A 23,301-nucleotide genomic window follows, 5' to 3' on the forward strand; every position below is an offset into this window, starting at 1 on the left:
TATTTTAGCTTCTCATTGCATTGCCCTCACTATTTTATTTGCACTACTCCTCTTTATAAAATTAACTGAATTTAGTTAGATGTGAATTGCTCAGATATGGAGTGCTCACTCTTTCCCATATTTCTAAGATGTCTTTAATTGCACATTTCATTAGACTTGAAAAATCTGTACGTGTTTCTAGTTAGTACTGTTCTGGGACAAATTAGTCTTATTCTGGGTTAACAACATTTTCATTTCAAAGACCATTTAGCCCATGACTTATTTATCTTGGAAACACAGCTACAGCTAAGCACTGCAGAAAATCTAGAATTTACTTCAATACATCTTCAACTTCTTTAAACCACAGAGATGATGAAGCTGACTCAGTACGCAGGGGACGTGGAATGAGGTGCAACCCCCATCTCGGCCAGCAGACCATCAGGCTCCAGCAGGGCTCTTACTCTGAACCCAGGATAATCCTGCTGCACACTCCACATGCACACACTGCTGCTGGTTACACCAGTGCAAATGCTGAGGCATATTCCAGCTGAGGCACTGGAATAATCCAGGCCAAACAGCAGGAAATTCGGATTATACTTAGCAACACATAAAATAAAATTAACTTCATTAAATTCAATCAATCAATCACATTCACGCAAATTAAACACACTTAATAAATTATGCAATCGCTAATTGGGCCTAAAATGCAAAAGCAGTAATTCAACAGAGCTCAAAGCGCAACATGCCTCCCACAGGCAAAAGGTGCAGTTCCCTTTTCTGCTGCCAAAATCACTGCCACCAACGGGAACAGCAAAGACGGGAAGACTTATTCCAGCTTCTCTCCATTCTGCAAATGAGACCACCCTTAAAACCAGCCACCTCCCCGCTCCCTGGGTAAACCGAGTCTAGTAACACTATCCGCACTTAAGGGAGGTGCGAGCAGCCTCTTCCCGCGCCTCTAGGGAACACAAGTCTTTCTACCAGGAAACATGCAGATCTTAAGAGTTTCCTGGAAAAGTCCCTAGATTAAAATGTCAAGAATCCCGATTTAATTACTCAGTGAGCAATAAAATCTTTAAATAAGAATTTTATTAGAAGGGTGGGCTTTTTTATTAAAAAAAAAAAAAAAAAAAAAAAAAACAAAAAAACAAAAAAAAAACTTCACCCTCCCAAATTAGAGAAACATTTAACCGGAATCCTCCAATGCCATTTTGCAAGATGTAAGTGTAGCTCCCAACCTTTCCTGCATAAAGGAGACAAAATACCAACCTTCACAACTGAAAAGTCTAAGCTTTTAAAATACAGAGACAACAGTTCAGTTGCTTTGACTCACAGATACAGTTACACAGAGGCTTTAACATGACTTGAAAAAACAAAGATGCACTGATTTACCTCTCTGTCCAGAACTCATTGAAAAGACAGAAAACAACTATTTTACGAGAACTATTAACCTATTGTCCTGGATATATCTTATCTAACTTCAGACACTTGCATGAGACTGACTAGGCACTGGAAAGAAGAAAAAAAAAAAAAAAAAAAAAAGCATAGCTGACTGCTCCCTGGAACTGCTTCTCTTTCTGCTTTGATTACACCGGGAGTGATGGAGAGTGTGTTCCCGACTTGATCGCCTCCAACTACGATCCACCCTGCTTCTAGAAACAAACATCAGTTAAAACACCTTAAACGCTCTGCTCTAATTTAAACATTTAAAATAAGTAATAATCTGAGGATTAAGAAGGGGGTTAAGATTGGGGAAAAAAAAAAAAAGGAAAAAAAAAATCTCGAAGGCAGCCCTTTGACTTGCTACTCCAAGCAGATACCCCATCAGAACGAACAGTGTCAATAGCCAAGGTCACAGTCTAGTGAAGATTGAGGAAAGGCTCAATACGTGGATGAATAGGATTCAGTATCTCACTGCAAACATCACTGGCTCTTAACACAGAACGGCCAGAAACACAATCAGGACTTGATAATACTCACTACAGACACAGAAATTCAAGTGCTTCAAGGTTGGAGAAAAACAATTGCATTACAAAGGCCAAAAGACAGAGACTAATTGGTTTTATTAATCAATAAACAAAAAGATCAATATTTGAATGTGTTCATAAACAGTTAAGTGCATCCGTATTACGGCACTCTGGGCTGCCTTTTCAGCGAGTTAAAATCCTCGGTGGTAAAACTCTCCTGACACCACACAAGCTACATTAGGCGCAAATTCAGCCCGCAGTGCTTCCTTTCGAAAAGGCTTCGGTTCAAAGCACCCTTGTTTGATAGACCAACAAAAACAACTATGCGAAGCTACGATTTGCCTAAGGCTCCTAGAAAAGCATTTCAGAAGATAAAGCTTCTTTAGGTCAAGGGTTGAAGAGCTGTTATCAAGGTGTCTTCTAAAAGAGAGAATCCCTCGAATGTTCAAGTTGTTTAGGTCCCAAACATATCTTACTTTTAACATCTGTACAATATCAATGAAAATCATTCTCCGTTCCACCAAAATGTAATTTGGTTTGGGGGGTGTTTTGTGTTTTGAACCAATCACCAGGGTGCTCAGCCATTCACAAGGAGAGATTTGAGTCCCATGAGATTGGACCTTTAAGGAAAAACCCTGAAATTGGGTAACACATTTCTGACAGTAACCTGCAAATTTAGAGAGACAGGTTATTGTGCAGAGCTAAACAATTTGACAGGGTCTTTTAAAGATGATACAACCCAAAGTTAAACCTACAGAAATGAGGAAAAGGTCTATTCTCCGAACATTATTTTGAGAGATGCATTTCAAACTATGATATACAGGTGCAACATAAAAGATCTAGTGAATTGCAGATCATAAGTGACAAGAAAACAAGTTTTTAGCTGGTTCCAAATAACTATTGCATATGTTATATTTTATTACTAGAATTAGAATTCTCTCTCATTATGTTAACAGCAAAAAAGAACACACAAGACAAAATATAGCTTACAATGCTGCAAAATCTTTTATCTTGTAAGAGCAGAATTATAATGGGCTGCTTAATTCTCTTATCTTTTTTTCACACATTTAATAATCTTACAACCTCTGAACAGTAGCTAAGATTTATTCAAGTTATTTAAATATCCAAGGGTGTAACAGAATTAAGAAGATCTCCTAGGTCTTGTTTGAAAAGAAAACACAATATATTTTCTATGAAAGGTTTCACTTTGCTTACAGCTTAAAATGTATTGTTTTTCAACTAAACACAGAAATTGTCATTTCCAGAAGTGAAGCAGCACTGTTTTCCCCACTTGCTTCCAATCAGAAAAGGCAGAGATAACACTACAAAAAGGCAGTATTTTTAATTCTTACTTTTTAAACATTTCAACCAAAATGAACACTTCACTTTCACTGAAAAATCAGTTTTTTCTAGCAAATATATCAGACAGTTTCTATCTGGAAGATCTCACCACCTCTATTTGAAATACAGTACATGGAGCTAGTTCAGCAAGGTGCTGAGTAGCTGAAGTGCTCAGTACTGGGGTCTGCTGAGGAGCAAAGTGCAGATCTTCAAAGAGTTATTGTTGCCAATAATACACAAAAAATAAAATGTAACTGTGAAAATACACGGCTAACAGAACAGGACAAGACGACAGATGTAATCATCGCACGATTGCTTCAAAATAAGCATGAATTGTCTTTCAATTTTTAAGGTCTCAAGTATAAATGGGAGAGTCGATATTGAATAACTTGTCCATGAGCTAAAATTGAGATGTCTTGCCTTCTCCTCTGAGCCTTGTTGGAATAACAAAGGAGGAAAAAAAAATGAGTTGGTCTTCACATATGAGTGTCAAATCTGGCTCTATAATGCAAAATTTCCTTGGAGAGCCTTACTATCTACCCTTTCAGCTCTGAAATATATCTTCTCTTAGTTTCTGAGCAGAATCAAAATGCTATTTAGAAATAACATCACAGCTCCCAGGAAAAGGGTTTCCTTGTAATTGCCATTTAAAATTGCTATTTAAAAGCTGGATACCTGAGATAACATATAACATAAAAAAAAGACATTGGCCTGGTCACTCTTTTTTTTTTTGCCTTTGTTCTGATGGATAGAGAGAGATGAAAGATTGTATTTTTTAAATGGAGTTTGGGGATTTTTGCTTGGTTTATGGTTTTACCCTGGCTCATTTTGAAAAGATATTTCTGTTGCAGATCCACACTCCAGCGGGGAGGGAGGGGGGATCACAACATACCTCTTGTTCACATCTTGTGCAACTCAGAGCAAGATAATCAAAAAGCAAAGAAAAAATAGCAGAACTATGAAGTCTAACAAAGAAACCACAACTTTTCTATGCTTTTAGAAATTTTCAGCACTCCTTTTTGCATCCTGAAGTAATAAAAAAAGGGTACGATTTCATTTAAAAGTATTTCCTGTCGATCCATTTTATAGGAATGGGAATTACAGCATGACGAGGATAAATAAGCAAAGTTGACAGCACTATCGAGAGTAGCAACAAACTCAAAGAAGTAACTTAGTGTAAAAACGAATGACCTTGTCATTAATGTTTGAAGACTGAAAATAAATGATAAAGACCTTTCCCTTCCCTCACTCCATTTAAGATGTGGATGAAGAGGAAAAATCTCCTTGTTGGACTGTCACTAGCAGGAAAGGCCACACACTTACCATCACTGTAATCGATGGGTGCATAAGCTCCGAGAAAAAGGGAAGCTGCAAAACTACTAACCAAAGAGATTCTCTGAAAGAAAAAGATAGTGTGAGACAGTGATTCCCATCAGCATTCCCTTCAAATAAAGTAAATAATTAAGTAATTGGAAGGAGCAAATGTTAATAGACGCTTAATGTTAGGTACAGAAAGCACACACACACAAAAAAAAAAAAAAAAAAAAAAAAAAAAAAACAATTAGAAGGATTATTCTGTTCTATATCTTCCTGTCTAAGGAATACAGCAGCTACCAATCTAGTGGGAATCCCACGATAAAAGCTGTTAATGGTTTTGCATTCTGAAACATGCAAAATACACTTACGGTATTAGCACATTCCATGTCATCAGGAATTAATTCATGACAGTGATGTATCTCTCAATCTCATTTCAACAAAAAACACTTACCAAAAAAAAAAAAAAAAAAAAATCAGTATGTTGACAACGGGAGAGAGGCGCAGAAATCATGCCCTGCTCAATCCAGAGCACAGACCTGCAGGCTTTTTGGTCTGAACTGTGGTGAGGCTCTGCTAGCAGCACCTTTCCATCAACTCTCACCTTCCTCCTGCCCGCGACCTCTTCCCAACCCAGGCCCAGACATCCCAGGAGTTACCGGTCGGTAGCAATCAGCTTTGTGCTGAATCACTACCTGTGGCTCAGCCTTGGGATATATTTCAACAAAGCATTAAATCCTGGCCCCAAAACGCCCCCGCCGTATGGCACAAAGCAGGGATCCCGCAGGAACTCGCTGCCAGTTCAGATCTGCTAGAGAAACTGCCAGGATCTAGTATTGTCCATGTCCCAGGAGCGGGTGTAAAAGCTGACAAATTCCTTACTGCGTGCTCTAATTCAAAAGAAACATGATCGTCTCCCAATAACTAATCGGGATCAAATTTCTGCTGGTGGCGTGAGCCCGCCGTGACAGGGTTTGCATTAGCGACCACGAAACCACTGCTTCGCACGGCGTTCAGAGACTACAGGCTGAGCTTCTCACCCAACCGCACTGGTCTTCTATTTGTTTCATGCCATCCTCAGTTGCATGAAGGTTGTACAACGAGTAGATACTAAGAAAGGAAATTTTTTTTGAAAAAAGGAACTATTTTCCCACGAAGTACAGAATCAACCACGGAACTCACTTCCCCACGAAGTCACCTGTTTCATGCAGGGGTGAGGTTTTAAAAAACACAGAAACTTGATCAATGCTATTAAGAACTGTAATAACACAAAACACGAGCGGCTCGCCTTCACGTGTCAGGATGCCTGGCCGATTCTAACCACAGGACAGGAGCCCTCCCTTCGCTCACGCCGTAACGCATGGAGCTCTCACCGTGCTGCGAATCAGAGCATTTCGGTCCCTGCCACATACAGACTCAACAAACTGAAATAATAATGAAATTGATTGCTGATTTTTAAAATTCAAAACATGAAGAAAACCTACTACACGGTGTAATTCATTTGTAATAATAGAATCAAAGTAGCCCCTCAAGGGGAAAACTATGAAAAAAGTTTAAAATCAATTGCAGTTTTTCTTCATAGGCACATCTGTATGCACGCCAGTTATGCAGAGCAGAACAATCACATTTCTGCATGCAAACGGCCAATTCTGGGTGTGAAAAATTCAACTATGTGCTTAATTACCCCATTTCCAAGTGTTGGAACTGCTGTACATACGATTTATTACCATTCACATGCCAGTCCACCTTTTAAAACTTCTTCTACAATGGTCAGATTCCATGGATCCAACTGATCCAATTGTACTAAATATAACATTTGAGATGGATCTGATGCTCAATTTTTATCTGCCTAACAGCTTATAATTTAACAAAAATATAAATTTAAAAAATCATCATTCCAATTCTCAAATTTAATCTTAAAATCAAATATAGGAATCAAAGAACTTCTCTTTAGCAAAAAGTTATCTGGTATCTCTATGAAATTCATTTTAAAAGATTTTAAACTGTGATTTCCAATAATTACATTGAAATTGAGCCAACCTCAGTTTGCATGTAGACCTCAGGATTCTGGTTGTAAATCTTTGCTATCTGGTTTCCTGTAAAACGCTGAGAAAGAAATGCAAATGCTTAGAAACACAAACCCTAAATGGAGTCAATAATCATTAACTCTGTGTAATGAGTTCAGTACATTGCACTTTGGATATTTAATTTGCCTGATGCATGATGAAAGTCAGCGCACAGCAGGCAATCTGCACTAAGCAGGCTATAACGCATACTCTCATTATGAGAATTTTGCTCACCTTTTGGAAAAAAAGCCTGTGAAAAAGTATTACTATCCATAATCTACATTTCAGAAATGACAGTTCAGTGGAATGAATCACACTTATTACATGCACAGAAACACACACAACTCAAATGCTGCCTTTAAATCCTTAAAAAGGTTTAGGCTACCCAACTATGCATCTCTCTGTGAGGAAGGTGAATGGAGCAGGCAGGAAGATGCATACTCAAGGAAGTAACTCCAAAACAGTCTAATAGCTAAAAGATGATTGTTTTTCATCAATGTATTATATCAAATAACAAAATAAATAAAGACCTCCTAACACTGAACGTTTGAAGTTATCTGATTGCTTTTAGTAAGTTAAAAATAAGAGGTCAGTGTGTGTGTGTGTCAGTGGCAAATAAAGTCCGATTGCAACCTTGGCCATAAGCCACAGATGATGATTCAAGAGCAGAATCAGCAATCTGGGAGCTCAGAGCCTTATTCTGTTGAACTAGCAGTAAAACCTACTACCCACGTGCCAGGATGCCTGGAGGGCAGCCCTGCTTCCACTCCGTAATGCACCGTCCCATTTACAAGAGAGAGAAGTGTCAGGAAGAGAAGAGTGACAGAGTATTCTCTGATACAGTCCTGAACTTCTGAAACTCTCTTCTTGGGTCAACAGCTGCTTGTTAGCTTAAGGGAACACAGAAAGGCCAATCTTCTAATTACCAAAGTTACCCAGAGCAGTGATCCCCAAATAGGGGATCATAACCCCAAGTAAGCCTGTAAGATTTACAAATTGGATTACCAGCCCAACGGAAATCCAGCTGCCCAGGAGATCCCAGGGAGAACCAGTCCTGCGCCTGTAAGCAAGGCTGCCAAACACTGTGTTTGGGACTCACTGACCAAGTGCAACAGCTCACCCTAGTCACTATTTCTGCATCGCTTCTGGCTGCACATTTTTCTAGTGCTTTGCCTAGCTTCATTTTAAAATTTCCAAAGACCAGAATTTCCACATCTTCCTTTGCAGTACTGCTGAAAAGCGTAATTTCATCAGCGTTCCTTCAAAGGCTTGGAATAAGACCTCCCCTTCCACACATTATCTGCCGTGATAGCACAGGAATGGCACAACCGTTTCTATCGCGAGACTCTACCACGGACTTCTACTCTCTCCTTAGTTGCTTCTTACCTCATAGGCTCGAGAACCAGTGATATTAGCTAGACGTTGTGCTCCTCCAACAGCTTTCTCCAGAGAGCTGCACTGGGAAGCTGTACTAGAATCCATCCAGATGGGGCTGTTACTGACAGAAAAACAATCCTGAAATGAACAATATTCTTTATTAGTAAGACTAATCTCTAAGAAGTCCCTACAGGAGAGAGAACAATCCTGCAGACTTAGGTAGCAGCTCACAGTTCAGCTCCCTGAAATGACTTCTGTACAACTCCATACAGCTACTGGGAAATGCATATTGGACAGCATGTCGGTCAGGACCCAAACTGCACATTGGAGAGGAGCAACAGGCTTCATCTGCTGCTCTTTCATATGCCCTGCAGCATGGCATGTTGATGCCAGCTCATGAGCCGGCATCTTCATATACTTTTTTGGCAGCCCAGGTCTTGGGCCTTTTTATTCAAGTTTAGCTCCATTCTTTTGCACTTCTCTCTAAACAATCAGATTACTTTTCTCGAGTTACACTAACAGATTTCCCTCCACTAAGTGACATAACCTTTTGGAAATGCATCTGAGACTTAATATACACCACTAGACAGCATCTTAATTCCACTCCCAAGAGTTCTACATAAATGAGGTATTTCCCAAATTAATCATTTAACAGATCAGTTACACCAAATTCTCCACTTTAACCTACAAATGTTCTTTCTGATGTTGAAGTAAGGACCTTCAAAAGAAAAGCTGATTTCTCCTTATATTTTCTTTTTCAAATTAAAGTTTCTCAAGTCTACGTTCAAAAACTACCAATCTCCCTCCCCAAAAAATTCTGAGGTTCAGCAATACAGTCGCTTGGAGTTTCTATTGAGACAGCATGACACTTCCATCCTCAAGCATTGAAAGGAAACTCAGGCAAGTCTTGTCACAATTAGTTTTCTGTAAATACAAATACTAAAAAAAAAAAAAAAAAAAAAAAACACTACAGTATGTCTACAAAAACATTATGTTTAGTAAAAGAACAAACATGGTTTTATTCTGACACAGAAAGAGTCTAGGATGCCCACAGGCACCTTTAAGTTTTTAAAGCAGTGTATACTGCCATTCAGGAGACAGGAAAAGTCAAAAGCCCTGAAGCTGAAGGAATATCCTGTATATACCACTCAAACAAGAGAAAAGGTTTACAAGGGAAAAAGCAGCACATAAAGATCAGAAAAAAGACATTGCAGCTCTCCCTTCAGAGCTCTCTTTTACGCATGTTACCTTTAGTATATGATGCAAAGGCAGCTCAGATGATGCATTCTTTAAAATCTCAGCGCTTCCTTTTTTCCAGTACACACTCCCGTGTTGCTGCAGAAAGTACAAAAGCAATATAGAAACGTAAGCTGGAGATGGTCCCAGGTTGTCAAGTTCATATTCTGATCTGATTTTCAAACTCTAATGGAGAGAAAACTCTCTCCAAACTAGGACATAAGAAATGCACCTTTTCAATTTAAACCAACTGCTTCATTAAGACTTCTCAAGACTGAACAAAGTGTATATATACTAAACCAGCAAAAGTAGGAGTCAAGAGAAAATAATGTTCATGAACTATAGCAGTCTCCTGTTGTTACACTCCTAATCCACAGCACTAACTACTGACTCCAAGGGCTCTTTGAGTTGTAGCTAGGGCTTCACAGTAAAGACTGCGCTGTGCTTTTTAGCGTAGCCTCCAGGTACTTTAGCTACAGGGCTGCCCCAGTCACTCCCGCAACCAGTAACTACTTTCTGGACTCTTATCTATTAGTCATAAGTGTCCAGGCAGCACCAAGGCTGCAAGCAAACACCACCACTGTAGTTACTTCAACCCACATCTGTCAATGTCTGCCCTCATAACAATTTTCGAGGTAGTTAGAATTCTGTTTGAGGTATTTTGCCCACTACAGACCTGCTAGATAATGCTGAGAAAGTTATTTAAGCTCCAATCCTAAGACATCTTCCTAAAACCAGGCATCACTAGCTGCTGAACTTCAGGCCACCCAAGGCAAACTGTAAAGTACAATTCGGTTGCCCACTAATGGTTCTGATGAAACTAAATGTACACACAGAACCCTCTGGGCACAGAGCACCCAACACACACCATCACAGAGACATCGCTCTTCCAGTTCTGCTGACCACTGAGACCAAGTTTGCCCCTTCTTTCTGGAAGGCACATCCAACAGTGCATCTTCACTGTTTGTGATCTTCAACACAGAGAAAAGGCTCTTGGAAGAGAAAAGGTAGAAGGACAATACTGGTTCAGAGGTGGCTGATAAATGAAATCCTTTGTACCTGAAAGAATCTGAGTACTACACAAAGTTATCACCCTCAACTTGTTGGAGCAAGAAGAAAATAAAAAGGAATATAAGCAGTTTTCACTTGAGTAAACTGGGGTTACCTGTTAGTCCCTAACTTTTGTTCCACTGAAGAATTCATAACAGAGCCTTGATATAGGCTATGATTTCCAGTCACTTAGCTCAGACCTTTAACTGAAGTTAATGAAATGCAGAGATCAAAGCAACTTTGATTAGTTAGTCCCAGAAATATCGAGATTAATAACCTCAACCTAGGGCACCTAAATTAGCTTATCACTGCAGTGCAGCCTTCACCCTGAATATCATTTTACAGATCCATTAAAGGTTGAAAATCTTCCTTTTCTCACTAGCATGCTAGGAAACTAGCTGACGGACTAACTGTAAAGATGGGCTTTACATCAGAAAAAAAGCTATTACGCATTATAGATTAAATCTTACCAGGCAGCATAAGATGTCTCCTTTGCATCAGACAACCATAATTTGGCTTCTATTTTTCCTAGGATCCCAAGATCTCTATCCTAGCTGACAAAACCTGAGCTCAATAGGATATTACTATCCCTTTAGCAAACTGCTCCTCACTACTTTTCCTACTTCATTTCCACAAGTACCTGGCTATGCCAAAATTCAAAATGACTCCAGTCTGCAAAACCATATTAAAATCAGTCTGTACAAAGACTTTGAATAACTAGAAATTAACTAGTTATGCACTACACTCTAAACAACTGCACTGTAAACCTCATCTTCTCTTTCCACTACCTTCTAGAGACTGCTCCAATGCACTTCACGTTTAAAGTTCCCTTGGGTAAGATGCATCTTTTAATGGACAGTTCCACAGAAGCTCTGATCTTACTTGATGTCTTTATGGTCTTCCACAATAAAGTTTAGTAAAATGGATCATTATGTCATATGCTCTGCTGAAGAAATATAGCAAGACTGAGTTTTGTCTTTATAAACTAACCTGACCAGCACCAGACAATGCTCTCACTTGAGAGAAATTAAATCCAGAAGACTTCATCTTTTCCAAAAGCATATCCAGAGCCTACAGAAATAAACAGAAACAAGAATGACTGTAATAACCTACCATATTATATGCACTCACAATCCTCAGAATTAAAGAGTAAATTCATGTCATCACTGGTGAGAGTTCTTTGGCAGATAATGAAAAAATAGCTAATGACTATACACTTCTCGAGAATTTGATAAATTAATTTACTAAATCTGAATTTACTGAGTCTATAAAAGAAAACTTGAATCACACAGGGGAAAAGAGATCTTAAACAAGACGAATCATAAACAACCATTCTTTAAAAACTAACCAAGACGCAAGATTTAAAGAACTGCAGTTCATTAAGAAGCCACTTTTAAGAGTGCCAGACACAAACACAATTATCCTTTTCTGTTCTTACTTCTGGAAATCCATGAAATCTTTTAACAGTGTGCACCCCATCCAACCAGACCCACAGTGTTCTAAATGCCACTGACCTCAGTGTGAGCTGAAAACTCAATCTTTTTAAGATAAGGTGCAAATTCAGATGAATTTTAGCACTTCAAGAACCTAGGGTATTTTTTTTTCTTTCTGTCACATATTAAATTTTAAAACCAAACATTAATCTATCTTCACATAATCTGGTTCAGGTCAGCAATTCTCTGTATTCCTTGACAAAAGAAACAATGTAAGACTTTAAAATTTCCCAAGAAATGTATGCTGATCATATATCATCATCTTATTAATTTAACAATTACAAATGTTCCTGTTTATTAGGGTTCAAAAGACCAACTGTGACCAACACACCACAGCTTTGTGGATCATCAGCTGGAACTACGGTGGATCACCAAGAGGTGCTTCTGTGACCTTTTAAATGCCTTAGCTACTCAAATCACTCTAGTAAGACAAGTTTGTGCAGTACCACGTGAGACCAAGGGTTGCAAAATCTAGCTGGAAGCCTGCTTTGAGAACAGGAAAGATTATCTGCGTTTCAAAATAAACATCAGGAAAAGTGACTGTAAATAAGTGAATAAAGTGTTCTTTAACCATTTACCACTTCAGATTATCAATTGGTTAGCAAAGTTTATTCTACGACACTGCAAGCAAGCCGGATGTTGCAAAAGCACAGAATTAAGCTTGGCAAAGCTGGAAGCGTCTCCTTTTTCGCATGAAACCAGGAGAGGAGGGGAAAGGTATAGTATTTCTCAAATGAGGGAACTTCAGGAGAGGGTTTTTCAGGCATAAAATGCTATAGAAAGTAGAGAAAACCTCAGAACTGTAACAACTTCCACTGTGTTTGTTGATAATGTTAACACTTGCATCCCATTTTCCCTTTCAACAGCACCAAGGGAGAAGTCAAATCATATACCTCATCTAGTACAGACAGCTAACAGTGAAACTGGTTCATACCTTAACCCACATCAGCACAGGAGAAGTGACTGTTAGTCTGTCACTGTGAACATAGGCTCCACCTTGAGTCCTACAAAAAGACAGTATTTTCTCTTGGTAAATTCAGCAATTCTTTTTTCCACCAAGTACAGTTCTTTAAGTTTACTAATAACCAAAGAGATTTTTTTTTTTTTTTTTTTTTTTGTTAAGAGCAAGGGCAGGATCAATATCTGAAACTTGAAAAGTTGAAAGTCAGATCCTTGAAAATATAAATAGAGATGTTTGACCTAATTGCAAAGAAAATAATTAGCAGGGGAGGGCTCTGATCCCTGCTAGAAGTAAGATCTGTGATAGGCCCTAATGCTGACATAGTTCGCTGGCTCACCTAAGTCATGGTTCTCCCTTAGTTTCCCAACTTTCACTATTAGCAGCTTGAATCTACAAGATGAAATTCAATTTTTGCCATTAAACCATGAAGTAAATAAAAGTTCTTCATGGAAACCTCTGAACATGGAGGAGGAAAATTGAAAATTCCAGCCTATAAACTGGAGAAAAAAGAATACTCTCACCTTACATCCTAACGCGAAGATCTGAACGCACTAAGCTTGTCTCCAGACGCCTTTTAAAAGTCCCACTCGCACCATTTATTTGCCGTTCTCGTGGCATCGCACCCTGACACAAAGGCTCGCTACCATCGCCACGTACGAAACAGGAACACGGCGTGAGCTTTTTTCACGGCTCCACGCATCAATGGGACCACATAGGGCAACGGCCCACCACAGATCGCCAGAGTTGCAAATTGTATTATCCAACAGAATTTAGGAACAAAATAAAATAAAAAAAAAAAAAGACTTACCTAAATTCTGGAAGGTCTTTATCAAATTGAATATTATCCTCATAAATGACTCTCAGCTGCTCATCAACAGCAACGACTTTCAGCTAGAAGAAATAAAACAGGATGTTAACAAATAGTATCCAGAACAATAATTAAATTAAATTCATCTATAATTCACCTCCCACAGATGAAACGGGAAAGGGGACCGCTCCAATCCGTACAGCTCGGTGCAAGTACGGACACAGGCTTAAACGAAACAACCCAGGACGCGACACCACAGCACGTCACCCGTTCGGCAAGAGTCGCGGGGTGTTTGCTCGCATCTTCCTCCCGCCTCACTGCACGAGGACGAGCCCCGGGCTAAGGAAGTGGAAACACCTCGTCAAGCCCTGGCGTGCCCCACAGCAACCAGTCTGTGTCCAAAGGCTACAGCCCCCGCCGCAGCTAAGCGGGGAGCCCGGCGGCCCTGCGGGGCAGCGTCCCTGCGCCCCGGGGCAGCAGCCCAGCGAAGCTCGGCCGGCACACGCCACCGTACCCGAGGCGGGCAAAACTCCCCGGCGCCGAAGCTCCCCCAGGCTCCGCTATTATTATTATTTTGCAAGCATACGCTAGAAAAGCACAACGAAATTTTCCTCCCTCTAATGCTTTCTCGGATTTATTTAGTGAAGAAGAAAAATGTTAAGAGCGTAGAAGAAGAGAGGAGGGGGAGAGAGCGCAAAGCGCTGCTAAAGGAATAGCAAAAAAGAAAAAAAAAAAAAAATCGCCAAGCCCCGAGTCCCCTCGAAGAGCTGCAGCCGGCGCCGGCTCCGCGCTCCCGGCGCCCGCAGCAGCCCCAGCGGCCTGCGCGAAGCCACGGAGGGGGCCGGGCGCGGCCGAGCGCCCCGCGCGGGGCCCCGCGAGCCGCCGCCGCCGCCGCCGCCCGGCCCGGGCCCCGCGAGCCGCCGCCGCCCGGCCCGCGCGGGGCCCCGCGAGCCGCCGCCGCCCGGCCCGCGCGGGGCCGCGCCGGTACCTGCTGCGTGCTGAAGTCCCATCCCAGGCAGGCGCGGGCGGCCATGGCGCGGCGCGCTCCGCCCGCGGCCGGCGGGAGGAAGAGGAAGAGGAAGAAAAGCGGCAGCCCCGCTCCAACCTACAAATCCGCGGGTTTTTAAGCGGACCGCGCCTGTGCCCCCCCCCCCCCCCCCCCCCGGTGCGGTACGGAGCCTTGGTTTCGTACAAAACTGCTTTCACAAACACTCCACGAAATGGTTACATTGGCCTTTATTTTTCCTTTTTTTTTTTTTTTTTTTTTAAAAAGTCTGGCGTTTGCATAATTTTTTTGTTTTGTTTTTTTTCTGCATGCTCTCCTATAGCGTATGACAGGCAAACGGGAACGCCAAAAAGCGCCTCGGCTCTGCGGGCAGGGCTGTACGGCAGCACAGCCTTAATACAGCCACACGGGTTTTGCACAGGTCCAGGATCTCAAGCTGTTCCAGAAAGGCAACTATTCTAATTTCAGGTGCCCTTTTAATTCTAAAACGTTGCCAAAGCTTGTCATACACCTGAATGCATTAAAGACATTTTAAAGACTCCGTGTTTTCTCAAAGCCGCAGCTCGCACACATTTATATTTTAAGATTTCTAGTTCTCATTAGTGCACAGACTTGAAAAGATCAGTCCTGAAGCCTCAAAACCTAAAAGGCAAACATTTTAATATACTGACTTTTAAACCAATCTCACTCCATCGTACCATCCTCTGTACATCCTTTGTAGTGCCTGTACCATTACTAGAACTCCCAAAGAAAAGTGACTGCAAAATCTTTAAATAAGATGGGGTTTAAATTAGTTATCTGAAAAAAATGCTTCAGATGTGGGAATCCTTTCAAATGAATACAGCGCTGTTAACCTGCATCCTTTAGAGTCTAATCCTGCACAGTTATCTGCAGAGTCTGCAACCAGGGAAAGACCCAATGAAGAGAGTGGAAGCACCAGCCCATTTAAAACTAAGGGTTTTAAAAGTAAGTTTGCAGTCTGCCGCCTTTAAATCAGGTGCCCTCCAACAACTGGAATTTTCCAAAGGACCTCATACTGCAAGGACCTGTCCTGAGCAAAGGTCTCGCTTGACGAACAAGTGGCCATGAAGGAAATAACTTTTTTTTTTTTTTAATGTTACCAAGAATTGGTTTCCTTGGTATAACTCTTGCCAGAAAACCAAGGATCAGGTGAAACAGAGGCTGCTTTTCCATCGGGATGGACTCTCGTTGGTGAGCCGGGGAGGAGAGGCTTGCTCTGCCCTCTAACTCGCAGCACAGTCCCTATGAATAAGTAACAGATGTGGAGGCTGAAGGCTTCAGAAGGTTTACGTTTCAAAATACAACTACTAGTGCAAAAAAAAAAAAAAAAAAAAAAAAAAAAAATTGAAGTCAGTTCTGAAGAAAGCAACACAGGTGATGAGTCCAGAAAAAGACATGTTAATGGAAAATCTCAAAAAAAAAAAAAAAAATCAGGAGGCAGTTTATGCTGGTAGATACTACTATACTACTACAGAAGTATACTATAGTATACTAAACTACTATAACCTCTAAACCTGGTTCCTGAAAGCAAACAGTGCTTAGCCATGCTGTTATCATCCACGTAGCTGCACTCATGCGCTAGTGATGTTTGAGTAGTGGCAAATCCTGAGTTTCCAGAGGGGGGAACAGAATGCCACTTATAACAAGTGTCAGACTAACGGTTTGAGGCAGAGGACGGATTGATCTCTCAAGACACGTGTAGTAGAAAAAAAGGGCAAAGCAAGTTTCTTCCCGTCTCCCCGTTGACTAGTTTGTTATCTGACGGAGAAGCAATACTCACATGCTCCACCAGGCCCTCAGCTGCTTTAGTAAGTTATAACTAGTAAAACAATTAATAATGTTTTTTTTCTGTCAAATTAACCACAAGTGCTGATTCATTTTAATTCATTACAAAACATACCTTAACTGTGTTTCATATTTCCCATATTCATGAATTTTTCACTTTTTAGTCAAATGTCAAAATTTGCCTCTGATCTCAGTATTACCCTGATATAAATTAGATTTAACTACATTCTTCAGCTTTACACAGAGCAGGTGGCAAAGAAATCATATCCCGTGGAATGGGCAAATTCCTTAGAAAACAATGCCAGCCCAACCACCGTTCTTCAGCATCATCGCAACATCTTAAAGCTGCCAGAACACTATTCTGTTGACTGCAGTCTAGCAGTGCTGATTTATATTGACTAAAGAATTTAATGGGACGTTAAAACGCCCACAACTTCAAGCGAAGTTTTAGAAATCTGTGAGAAGCTGCCTATCTGTCGATCCTTTTGCTTTCAGCAGGTGATTTTGGGCATCTCGCTAGCTGTTATAAGCAGCTGGGCAGTCAAGCAGGTATTTCATATTTGTACCTCAACAGAGGTTAGCACAGCAGGAATGACGGGACGGCTAAGAACCACTGCACGAACAGAGATCAGTTACACACGTACAATACAACCAAGGCAGCCCACATTAGAGCTAACACTGTTAAGCCTGCTGGCACAGTTACTGCTTTCCCAGTAAGAAATCTCATGGGTCTTTAATTAGCTTCAAATATTAAACATACTAAGCTGGGTCATATAAATTTTTATTTATTTGCCAAGTAACCTGACAATCATGTGCAATGCTGCTAATTAAGCAGGAGATGTTTACAATGTTAAGCTTCAGATAGCATAACAATAATACATCACTTAAAAAAAAAAATCAGCTTCAGCACTAGACCTGCCTACTGGAAAGCTATCCGAATAATGATAGCTCCCTAAAGGTCGTTCCCTTTCTGCATAGCATTGCAGGTACTGTGTTATCGCAATCTCCAGTAATGCTGAACCACATTATCAACAACATAAAATACTGTAATAACTTAAGTTATAGTACAAAGTTACCATTCTTTCTAAAGAGACTATTACAACATCAAAATATTTTCTTTTTTCTAAATGTGTACTTATCTGCTAAAGTTATTTTTGTGCATGATTTTCTGGCAACCACTGTGTTTGTCCATAGCACCAAATACTGTGGAAAGTCTCATTATTCACTCCAAAAGAATAAGTACTTGATGTTTCAAAGAAACGGATCAAGATTGCTGTTACCTACTGCAATTTTACTGATTGTGCAGTGAATAGGTAAGTCTTTACAAAGATCCAGCAAAAGCCCTGCGCACGAGTCCCACAAGGAGATGAAGCCGAAACTTCACTGAGGCAGAAGACATAGCTTATTTCAGTAATTATTCCACAAAAGTATTGGTTGATTTAATTCTTGACATGTGCATATTCAAAATCCCAGCCACTGTACTGCGTTAACTAAGACCCTTTACAGAGACCTCATGAAGAACTGGCACGGGAGTCCACACAAAACATGTGACAGTACAAGCACCGTGGGTAGAAGCAAAGAATTGAAGCGACGGCTCGACTGCATACTCTCAATTATACTGTCAGCTTCATATCTGCTGGTCATTTTACAGCTTTTACTTGATCATGTACATAAAACACTCCAATTTTACTTATTGCAAATTTAACAGAACACCTTGTGTTGACTCAGCCAGTACTGAACCAGGGAGAATTGCTTCTGGTTTTACATACAGTGGTTTTACACAGATGTAATTCCTTTGACTTCAATTAGGTTACTACTGATTATCAAGTGCAGTACGAATTACTCATGAGATCTCTGCGTGGAAGTAAAGTGAAGGATGTTTCTGAATAGCAAATTATTTTTAGGATACTCTCACCATCACTTGCTCTCCTCTGCACAGATTTTAAGTCCACCTTTATTCTCACAACAGTAGTAGTACTTAGCCATCCTCTTTGGAGAACTATCGAAGTGGTCTCTGCCCTAATGTTCAAAGACCAATAACTCTTAGAAGCAAGATGTTGTCATCCTGATAAAACTTTTCATTAACAACAGATCAACCACTTCTTTCATGCTGTACTTGACTCTTCTCAAACTCCACTTATCGATAAGTATGTTTTCTTGATCAAAACCAATCAAAGATAAACTAATTTCTACTCAAACAACTGACTGAAGTGAAAACTAATAAGGGCCAAGCTTTGCAGTTTTCAGCAACACCCTGCAAGGATCTAAAATCATTTTACAGTGAAAGATTAATCAAAATCATGTAGTTTACAGGTAGGCAAATCAAGGAAGAATATTTATATGCCTTACCAAATTCCTTTTACACCCTGTTTGAAATCAGTTCCCCCAATTTCTTGTATGCATATTACACCTATAAACATAATAAACACAGGTTGTTGTCACCTCAGAGCACTGTGGCCACCATTAACTCTATCAGAAAGAAACACTTCTGAGTAGTCAGCATAAAAAAGGTATTTAGGTGGCAGTACCAGAAAAGTAAACTCCCTTTACAAGCAACTGGAATGTAAGATATCTGTGGGACCAAGGACGCTTCAGCGAGTTTCCACTTCAGTGGAGAGGAATGCCCATGAAGGCCATTCAGCTCCCTCTCACCCTCCTCTCATGGTCAGTTTTATGAGGTCAACATAGAGTTGCCCTGACCATCCTCTTGCTGGTCCCACCAGTTCAAGAATCCCTAATAGTAAGAGGGAAGAAAGTGAAATGGCAAGGGAAGATGCCAGACCTCAGTTATTTGAAATCCCCAACTGGTAAATAACTTCAGTTCTTTCTTTAACTTGCCTCTGCATAGTCTCATATCTGAAAGAGAATCTCAGACATGGTCAGTGGACAAGGATATCCTAACTACAAAATAAATAACAACTCCTGATCCTAGGTGTTGGATTCTGATCGTTCACACGGAAGGAGAGAGTGCAGTCCCGGAGATGCAGATAACCAACAGCATAAGCAAATCTCAGCATTTTAGTTTACTTTTCACAGCAAATAACAGTCCAAAGGAAAGTAAGTTAATCCTCAGCACTAAAAGGTCAACCCAGAAGAACAGAGGATTTAAAATGCTGCTTATGCCAGGCTGGGGAAACACATACAGAACATCTGCTGCATTTAACTCTTCGCAACCAGCATGATTCAATTTGGCCTAAATGAATTCAGTAGTTTCACAGCAACTGCTTTTGCCACACGCACACACATGTGCACACAAAAGGGGAGCACGGGGGTCTCCAAAGGGAACCGGATAGCATCAAGTTCTCAACACACAAAAAGTCAGACACCAGAGCTTTAAAGGTAAAGCACAAGATGACTCGGGTGAAATCCTCAGTGCTAACTTGGTGTGCCTGCCTTTCCTGCCACCCAGGCAGAGCGCAGAGTCAAATGCCAGAGCTCAGCACTGAGCTTCCTACAGCTCCTGCCTGCCATGCATTCTGGGCACGAGAACGCTTGGTGAAATCCTTCCCCACGACTAGGGCTGGATCAGTGCTATTGCACTCAGTCAACTGGAACCTCAGGATCTAAAGACTCAGGATCTAAAGAATAAAATTTGGCAGGCCACTTCACATCCTGCGCTAATCTTCAGCCCACCGAAGAAACAAACATACCTGATTTTACATTTTATATGCAGATAAACATATACACCAACATATACACATGCAGTACCAAATTGTATGTGCACAGAAGAACCCAAGGAGTAAAAGGGAAAAACAGAACCCAGTCAAGGAAATGTCAAGATGAACTATAACCTAAGGTCACCAAACTTTCAGAGCGATTTGAAGGACAGTCGGGCCACTCACCCTTTGACACACTCTGAACCCCCTATGTCTGAGAATACATGAAAGATCAGCAGATCGGAGAAAGTATCTCAAGATCATTCTGAAAACTTGCACTGCAGGCACTTCAATCTCATTAGTGTGAACATGCAGAGAACACCAGAAAATAATCTTGCATTATTAGAGTCCTGTGCTCTAGCTGCTTAACCAGTTCCTAATTGTAGCATGCTTTAAAGTTGTGCTTTCAAATAACAGAAACATATGCTCTCTTCTCAACTAAAAAGTAAACAATTACTACAGATTCTATTAATATTTTCTGTAACTCAAATAATAGCAGCCACCCTTACCTTTCCTTTTGGTTTTATTAGATTTTCTAACACTGTAATAGCCAGTTTCTACCATTGCAAGCCCGCATATAATTTTTTTAAAAAAATCTAGAAAACTAGACAAAGAGAATTATCATGGTTTTATTTTCTTTCTCAGTGCAAGTTAAATTACACAGGTATTTGTACCTTTTGTAAGCTGCATGAACCTAAAAAGGGCCTATTTCTATAATTCTCCACATGAACAACACAAATAATCATACACACCTCTGTACACACTTTGGTCCCAGATGCAGAGTAATATTCGTTGTTACAGGAAGTACATTCAGTTACAGTTAACTATTAGGAGCCTTTCTTAATTATCTTTAAATCAACAATTATTACTATAAGATCTTCCAAATAATTTTTAATAAAAGCATAGTTTACTGCTCACAAATTAGTATGAGATAAAATTAGTTGCATCTTTTATAAATGAGATTTGCAAACAAGGTCACGGATAGTAAACATCTACTTCAAGTTCTAAAAAGCCATTGCTTTTGGATTATGAAGTACTCTCAAATTTTTTTGCCTCAAGGAAATGAAAAATTGCTTCCATTATGTGACGGAAAAACAGAAAAAGAGAAAATAGGCACTTCAGACTTCAATGGATAATCAAATTAAAATCACTCAAAGCCAACGTTTTGATAGGAGTTTATTCAATTAAGAAAGACAGGTTTTTACACACAACCCTAATTAAAAGAAATCCATTTTCAGACTCTACAGTACTGTTAGGAAGTACACATAGCAATGCAAGGATATGGCTTGAGTGCTTTTATTTCTCAGCAACCTACGAAGCCAAATCTGGGCCTGTAATGTTTTAGGATTACGGCAAATACACAAGTCATGGCACTCCAATAGTGCCACCTGCTGCGTACTGCGGAGGCGTACAGCGGTCTGCAGATCCCAGTGACTGCGCTTAAAGAAGAATGATTCACTGATTTAAACAGAAGTCATGATTTCAATTTTGTGCTCATGGATGACAATGAGAAAACGTAATTTCACGCCTTTTTTTTTTTTTCCTAGTAACACCTAAACAGGCTGGTGATACGAAGCAAGTTGTATCTTGCTTTGTTCTACTCAGTGTAAGAACCCACAGGCCATCCACTTCCAAGCTGATGTCAGTGCCGTAAGAAGGATCAGTTGCATCAGCTCACCATATATCAAATACACAGTTAACCCTATTTACTTTGTGACCTTTTGTAAATCAGACTTGCAACTCATTTTATGAATCATATCCTGCATATTGCAAATTCATAGAACATTCGCAGATAAATCTACACACAAGGTGTTTGCAAATATATATATATATAATGTATGTATGTATTATGTGTATATACACACACAGACACACATATAAAAGATATACACACAGACATACATACATATATGTGCACACGAACACATCTTGATAGCAAACAAGGTATAAGACAAATAAATACACACAAATATTGATATATATATCTATCTAGAAATATATAGATATATATACATATACACAGACACACACACAAATACACACCCCCTCTGAGACTTAACCAAGATGCCCTGTTCAGAGGCTTTCTCTGAAATGGAAACACAACGCAATGTATGTGCTACTGGCTCAGCGACACAGAGGCTAATCCTATTCCTGGCTCCACTGATCCGCTCTACCACCTGCAGCCAGTCACTTCGTTTCACTGGGCATCTGTTGCCTCTTCCCCTGTTTCTGTTCTTCCTCCTTACCCATGCAGCTGATTGGGAAGAGACTGTGTTGTATTATGCATTTGTATTACGCTAAGCGCAGTGGGTTTTCCCTGAGCCTGAGGCAATAGTATAGTACAAATACTTATAAATCATAATACTTTCTTATCAGATGCAAATTCACTCTACTTTAAATGCTCTTTGACTGAAAAGTTGAGAGTACATCTTTTAAGACAGAGCCTACGTTTCATGTTCAACGATGCTATCAAGGTAATTCCTTCTACAACATATGTCAGGTTGCACAAGTCCCTTTCTCAGGAGGTCACTGAGCCAAATAGTGTGACTGGAATTTTAAAAAGGTTGGGTAACTTTTATGACCATTAATAATGTTTGCATTGAATGCCAGCTGAAACTGTAGTGAGGTTGAATCTCCTGCCCCAACATATAAACTAACTGCCTCAAGCTACTAAGGAGAACTTCATGTACCTACAACTCAGAAGAACATTTAAAAAAAAAGGCAACTGAGAGACTCCTTTTTATGGTGTGCTAAGTGTCTGCCACTGCAGAAGATAGAATATCACACTAGATATACCGAATATATCACTAGATATATCACAATACATCAGAACAGCTCTACAGAGGTGCACGCTTTCTTCAGGATCAGGAAAACAAAGCTAACTTCGGGAGTATCTACAATGTCTGACAAAACATTGTGTTTCCTTCTCTTTTCCTGGCTAGGACAGAATAGGACTGTAGTTGAGGTAGGGAACATGATTTACAAGACACAAGTATACTGGGAAGCCAACAGCAAGCGTAAATGAGATAGAGCAGACTTACACGTGCATACCTGCCGAGCCTTATGAGAACTCTATGCATTTGCAGGTAACGGCACAGCTACAGTCTTGTCACCTGTGCGCGTATGACCTCCAAAGGGATTCCCAAGAGCTGCACGCTCACAGCCTGATTCAATACGTTATTTATGATTTAAGTTATAGCACAATTTCTGCCGATAACTGGAAAAACACAGCATACAGGCA

The 23,301-nt window shown here is 40.2% G+C and overlaps 1 protein-coding gene across 3 annotated transcripts in view; it reads right to left on the reverse strand.

Moving 5' to 3' along the window:
* The window catches only part of XYLB (xylulokinase), an 82,410-nt gene extending 67,771 nt beyond the window's left edge, over positions 1 to 14,639 (reverse strand). For all 3 annotated transcript variants that reach the window (XR_009957536.1, XM_062568783.1, XM_062568785.1), the window contains exons 1-8: positions 14,581 to 14,639; positions 13,593 to 13,675; positions 12,758 to 12,827; positions 11,321 to 11,401; positions 9,293 to 9,379; positions 8,054 to 8,182; positions 6,642 to 6,707; positions 4,611 to 4,683 (exon numbers count right to left, since the gene is read on the reverse strand). Coding sequence is in view for 2 of the 3 variants with exons in the window: in XM_062568783.1 (XP_062424767.1) it covers positions 4,611 to 4,683; positions 6,642 to 6,707; positions 8,054 to 8,182; positions 9,293 to 9,379; positions 11,321 to 11,401; positions 12,758 to 12,827; positions 13,593 to 13,675; positions 14,581 to 14,625 (634 nt within the window). In the remaining variant the exon portion in view is untranslated. The remainder of the gene's footprint in view (positions 1 to 4,610; positions 4,684 to 6,641; positions 6,708 to 8,053; positions 8,183 to 9,292; positions 9,380 to 11,320; positions 11,402 to 12,757; positions 12,828 to 13,592; positions 13,676 to 14,580) is intronic.
* Between the last annotated feature and the right edge of the window lie 8,662 nt (positions 14,640 to 23,301).

This window comes from Rhea pennata, chromosome 2, assembly GCF_028389875.1.
Source record: "Rhea pennata isolate bPtePen1 chromosome 2, bPtePen1.pri, whole genome shotgun sequence".
Classification (NCBI taxonomy): domain Eukaryota; kingdom Metazoa; phylum Chordata; class Aves; order Rheiformes; family Rheidae; genus Rhea; species Rhea pennata.